Here is a 6121-nt window from a genome sequence, read left to right as displayed (position 1 = left end):
TTTTATTAAACTCTAATTAATTTTTTCTTTGTCTTGAACGATCATTCTTTTTGTACAACCCATAATAATTATTTTTTTTATTTGGTTTCTTGGCTACAATTGCTCATTTTTGTTATCTTAGAATTAGATAAATAATTGTTTCAGAAAAATGAACTTATTAAATCAAATCGGGCCTAAGACTTTAATCATGAACTTGATGGATTGACCTAGAGTGATTTAATACGTCTATGCTCCAATATTGAAAATAAATAATATTGTCTTTATTATGTGATTTTGTTTTTGGTTAGCGTTAAAATATTTTTTGATTGGTGCATGCGATCCTCAATCTATTTTATATACAGAATTTTAATTTTTCTTGTTGCTGTGAAACATGTTAACAATATTTAAACATTTTATTTTTATGTTAAGAAAAATTGAGTATATTTTTAGTTCTGTATTTTTTCAAAGAGAAGAATCTCTTCACATTATCTAAATATAAATTTTCTTATTTTGCTTGCTCGGTTCTTCTTTTATATTAAAATTTCTCCTTTTGTTGGTAGTTTCATTAGATAAATAAGACTATAATGTGAGAGCAAGTCCTTCGGTTTGGGGATTTCCATCTAGGCAATTCGTTTCTTAGCCAAGTTGCAAATCCAGCTAACTTTTATGTCAATTAACATTCGGTTTCATTAAACAGACCAAACTTCCGGTGACTGACTACTGTCATTGAGATTTGGCTTCAAGTCTATCGGACTAATTAATACTGGTGGTGCGCACCCAATTATAAGCCATTATCTCCGATATTGGATCAACGGAAATCGGATTAATTTGACCATTTTAGGGTGGCGTTCGACCAGAACTAAGATAGTGCTTTCGGTCCAAGAAGGTTTCTACATTTTTTACTACGGAAATGTACCTAACTATATATAGGCAACACAATTTCTCCACAACAATGCCAACAGAAGATTAGCGACCAATAAGATAAAATCTATACAAACTCCATTGTAATATTTCATGCTTGAACCATTAATTAGCTCATTGAAAAATCTATGTAATTTACGTGACTGGTGGACAATTTAGCTACTAATCAAACAATAAATGACCAAAAAAGGGCATACAGGAAGGGGAAAAAAATTTAATGATGGTACTGATGACTTGTAAAACTTTGTTAAATAATCAAATACTAAGACACCAAATTTTCTTCCCCTAAAATCCCTTGTTAATTAAGGGTTTGTTCCGTTTTGTAATGAGGTGTGGTTAAAACTGTATAATTTTGAAATTGTATGATTAATTAACATACATTGTACTTTTATATGGATTTTATTGAAAATCTTGGTTACGAAAAAGCTATAATTTATAATTTTTTAAAAAAACTTACCTTTTCAAATCACAAATAAAAAAACTATCATAATCTCAGACACACACTAAGTGCTTATTTGGTATTGTAATACGGGTGTGTTTGTTTTTGTGGTGGCACTGCTCTTTTGAAAAAAAATATTTTTTTTCAAATTAAGTTTTTTGGTGTTTCTGGATCGTTTTGATGTGCTGATGTTGAAAATAAGTTTTTAAAAATAAAAAAAAAATTATTTTAATTCATCTTCAAGTGAAAAACACTTTCAAATGCAACAAGTACCACAATACCAAACACCACGAGTGTTTTTCAAAAGTTCTTTTAACTTAAAAATAAATCAAAATAACTTTTTTCAGATTTGTTTTTAATATTAGCACAACAAAATCATTTAAAAATACTAAAAAAAATCAATTTGATATTTTTTAAAGCAAATATACTTTTAAAAAATATTTAAAAACAGAAGTTACTAGATTCCAGGAACCTAAAATACATATGATGAACAAAAGAAATACATATGATGAACAAAAGAAAGTAGCTAACATTATTAAATAAATCTAAAGGTGCATTTGATTAAAAAATTACAAACACACACATTTAGAACAAGATAATTAAATGTGCAATCGGAAAACAAAACATCATACTTGACTATCAAAAATAATGTTTTTTGAAGAGGACAACCACAATCTAAAACTATTTTTCATCCTTAATATTCACCAAGCATAAGCTTATGAAAGAAAGTATATGTAAACAATGATCGATGAAACTCAAGCTAACCCCTAAATATTTCCTCAGCTAATTAATAAAGTTCTCTTTGTACACTTTCTACAATAACGTGATTAACCTCACCCTTATACGGGTATAAAGATATCACCACCTCCCCACTTGAAAACTACTAAAAAAGAGCTTCATGGCAAAGGCTTCCTACGAACTTGGCTTATTATCTTTTTAACTGAAGAAGCCATTCACCTTATTCTCCTTTCTTCTTTTTTCTCTCACTAAAACCTCAATCTAATAAATTATATGAGTGTTACACCACACCAACAGCAACAACCATGCACAAAGGAGGAGTCTTTGTCATTTCTGCTCTACCAAATGCTCTTTCTCTCATCACCATTTTCTCTGAAGCTTTCCTTTGCTTGTCTCTGCAGCTAATCTAGTAAAGGGAGACCCGTCACCTTGAACAACCAAATTAGGGAGAAATTGAGGTGGGATTTCACTGCTGTAATTCCCCTGATCATAAGAAATATAAGATGGATTATAGAACTCAAGGAGATCTGTACTGTTCTTGGCTAGAGGGTGACTATCAACAAGATCACTTTGATTTGACGATTTATTGTCAAGTGAATCCTTAATGCTTGAACTACATTGTCTTGGCTGAGTTTGATAGAAAACCTTTGAAACCACTAACTCTCCATCTTTCTCTTCTTCATTGTCTCCAAGATGGTATTGATGCATGACCCAGTTTGTCTTTTCAGGTTTCCTTTGCCTACCATAATTAGTGTAGAGCACCAGAATTTTTTTGAATCCCTTGACTATCCCACTAGCAAAAACTTGCCTAGTCTTGCCTGTTTTGTGCCATCTGGTTTCACTTCCATCTTCATCAGTGTGCACCTTTCTGCGTTTTCTAGTTCCAGTTGTGTATGCCTTTGACGGACGATGAAAGAAGTGGCGGATTTGGCCATCATTGCTTACTCCTGCATGATAAGAATGACCGGATGACATATAATCATAAAATAACACTGAAAGGGTAAAGCACTTGCTTAAATAAAAATGGCCGCTAACACTTGTAACATACCATTTGAAACATTATAGGGTTTTTATTTCCTTGAGACTTTACAATGCCATGTTGCAGCTTAAAGACGGCAGATAAATTGGTTACTAGCTAACCTAATCATTTGACATGAAATGGAAGAGCACACTAACCGTAAGAAATATGTCCCATTTTTTTTCCGAGTTGAAAAAATGCTGCCATGTAACCTAACATAGCCTTAATCATTGTTCATGCTAATCAATAGCTTGATTAGAAGTTTAGGATCCGAATGATGCATAGACTGGTAAGATATAATAAGATTCTATTACCTATTAGAGAGGCAATTACCACCAGAACATTAATTTTTATGGCCAACTTAACTGTAACATAAATGAGTTGGTTAAGTAATAGAGGCAATCAAGAACACTCCTATGTGTGCCTTTACACTTTCTCATATACACAATATGATAGCAATGTTTGAAACCCAAAACCTAAAAATTAAAGAATAGAGAGAAAAAAATCAGCCTTAAAAGTCCAAAAATAAAATTACTGACCAGAAGAGCTATGAACTGAAACTAAAACACCAATCCAATTAACCATCTAATCACCCTAGCTAATCCTTTATTCTAAGGTTTGTTGGTGCAAAAACCCTACCAATAACAGCGTAGCAAGCGTCGATGTTATGTAAAACCCAAATCAAAAGCTAGAAAAAAAGCAAGATACTTATTGCTGGGAAAAAGGGAAAAAAACCAGTGCAATCACCTGGTAGATTCTCAGGATGAGTGTAGCAAATTCCATTCTCCCCCTCTATTGATGGGATAAATTCATCAATTAGAGGATGGAGTTTACGCTTGTCTGATAACACCTTTGCTTCTAAATGCCCAAGTATTTCTTGGTCAGTTGGATCAAACTTCACTCCTGCTGGTAGTCCCGGCAAATCATGAATTATACCACCCTATATATAGATATAGATATAGATATATAATTTATCCATAAAAAAATAAGATAAAAACAAAAACAAAAATGACTACAAGGCGACAACAGTAAGTTCCACGCAGCAGCATATACTATATACCTGATCTTGGAACTCAAAATTATGGCCACAAGAAGGGCAAGTTATCCTCCGAATTTCATTGGTTTCTGCTTCGACAAAAACATCTTCTTTTGAGCTACTTGTGGCTAATTGAATGGCTCTTTCATATACTGAATTATTACTGCACCATGTCATCTCTATAGTGTTTCTCTTATTCTCATTCCACAAAGGAATTTTCCCTGTTGTCTCGGCTTCAAGCTCGCTTCTCCCAAAAAAAATAAAAAAAATAAAATATAATGCTACCAAGATGAAGACATAAAAAGAAAAGAAAAATAAAATCATATAGAGTAAGCAAATCAAAGAAAACTTGTCTCTGGATACACGTTTTTTGAGCTTAATTTGTTACTCGAATATTGACCACTTGTTGAATCGTGTTCTATGTTAGGCAAAAGAATTTAATTCTTCAACACCTTTTCTTGCTTTCTTTGATTTATTTTTGTATAGTACTGAATAAATCATACCTGCAAGTAGCTATTCCTGGACAGAGAGAGAGAGAGAGAGAGAGAGAGAATTTGATAGAGGCTAATTTATAAACAGAGACAGAGAGAGAGAATGGGATTTCTAGGAATAAAATGGGTTGCTTGGACATCAAGCTTGGGGGTTATGATATTGTATGTACGTTAGTATCAAACAATACATGCAGTCTTCTTAATCTCTTTGCTCTTTGGGCATGTCTGAAAATTAGGGTTACTTTAGTATAATATTGTATTAACTGTTTTTTGAAAGTTAAATAATAACAGACCTAATCTTAAAGAGAAAGCGGGCTATTTTGAGTGGGAATTTGATCAACACGATTCTATTTCAAGGACATTTCACCTCTTCGAGAGAAAGAAATATATAGGAGGAGGTTCTTAGCTCTACTGTCACCCTAGAGTCTGCTTAAAGCTATGTAAAAATCTGCCATGTAATAACACACTGTAAAATTTGAGCCAACAGGCATGAAAACAACAGTGAGCTAGCCGTATATATATATGTTACACCTACTTTGTATTTCTACATCGATCATCTACTAATTCTTTTCTTCACTTAGACTACACATTTGTGAATTGATGTATAAATTAATCTATATCCTTTATCTGATTAATATAATATAATTTAATTTGTAGTGTATTTCATGTTTCAGATGATTTTATGGTTCAAATTCTTGTCCTTGCATACAATTATGGCTGGTTAATTTAGATATTTAATCAGTTTATTAAGTAGTAATCTTTATCTGTTTTTTTTTTTAATAAAGAGGTGAAAATAATTATGAAGTTGAATTCATGTGTTTTAATGTGTGTTTGATATTATGGTGTAGCTAGTATATGTTTTAAAAGTATTTTTCATTTTAAAATGCATTAAAATATTAAATGTTTTTTAATTTTTGATATAAACACATCAAAATCATTGAAAAACACTAAAAAAAATTAATTTGATATTTTTTTCAAGTAAAATACATTTTTAAAACACACTAAAAAAATAAAAACTACTCATCCCAAACACTCATTTACTCCCATCCAAAAGGCAAGAAAAGAAATATTTTATTGTACCTACCTAATATTTCCTTTATAATTAGATTTTTCTTGGACTAAGACTTTAAAGCTGTGATGGTAAAGAAAAAGAAAAAAAACAGCCGATCAACCTGGTAAAATATAACTGGAAACCGACTCAACTAAATTGTTGTTTTGTTTTTAATTTCTGACTGGTCGCTATCTTTCTGAACAAGAGTGTTATAGTTTTCTTCACAACCAAGTATATCAATGGTCAACAACTTGCAAATCAAACATAAAAATAAATAAGGATGTGATTGGTGGCGGTGTCGGGAGTGTAATGAAGTTTAAAGCAGAGGATCATGGGGTGAAGGATAATAGCCGACATCATGTGATGGATGGATAATACAACAAGACATGGTCATAATGTAAATATATAATATGCTATATCTTCCCAGAGAAGCTACTCTCAAGCTTAG

General features: G+C 31.7%; 1 protein-coding gene across 1 annotated transcript; it reads right to left on the bottom strand.

The window, feature by feature from the left end:
• Positions 1–2015: 2015 nt before the first annotated feature.
• On the bottom strand, positions 2016–4939 carry LOC18103074 (NAC domain-containing protein 73). The gene is made up of 4 exons (XM_024611797.2): positions 4635–4939; positions 4156–4375; positions 3843–4035; positions 2016–3024 (listed from the first exon to the last, which is right to left on the bottom strand). The coding sequence occupies exons 1-4, from the start codon at positions 4760–4762 to the stop codon at positions 2438–2440; spliced, it is 1128 nt and encodes a 375-aa protein (XP_024467565.1). The 5' UTR covers positions 4763–4939; the 3' UTR covers positions 2016–2437.
• Positions 4940–6121: the final 1182 nt, after the last annotated feature.

This window comes from Populus trichocarpa, chromosome 11 (genome assembly GCF_000002775.5).
Source record: "Populus trichocarpa isolate Nisqually-1 chromosome 11, P.trichocarpa_v4.1, whole genome shotgun sequence".
Classification (NCBI taxonomy): Eukaryota; Viridiplantae; Streptophyta; class Magnoliopsida; order Malpighiales; family Salicaceae; genus Populus; species Populus trichocarpa.
Note: the sequence above shows the minus strand (reverse complement) of the source record. Positions and strands in the feature narration are given on the sequence as shown.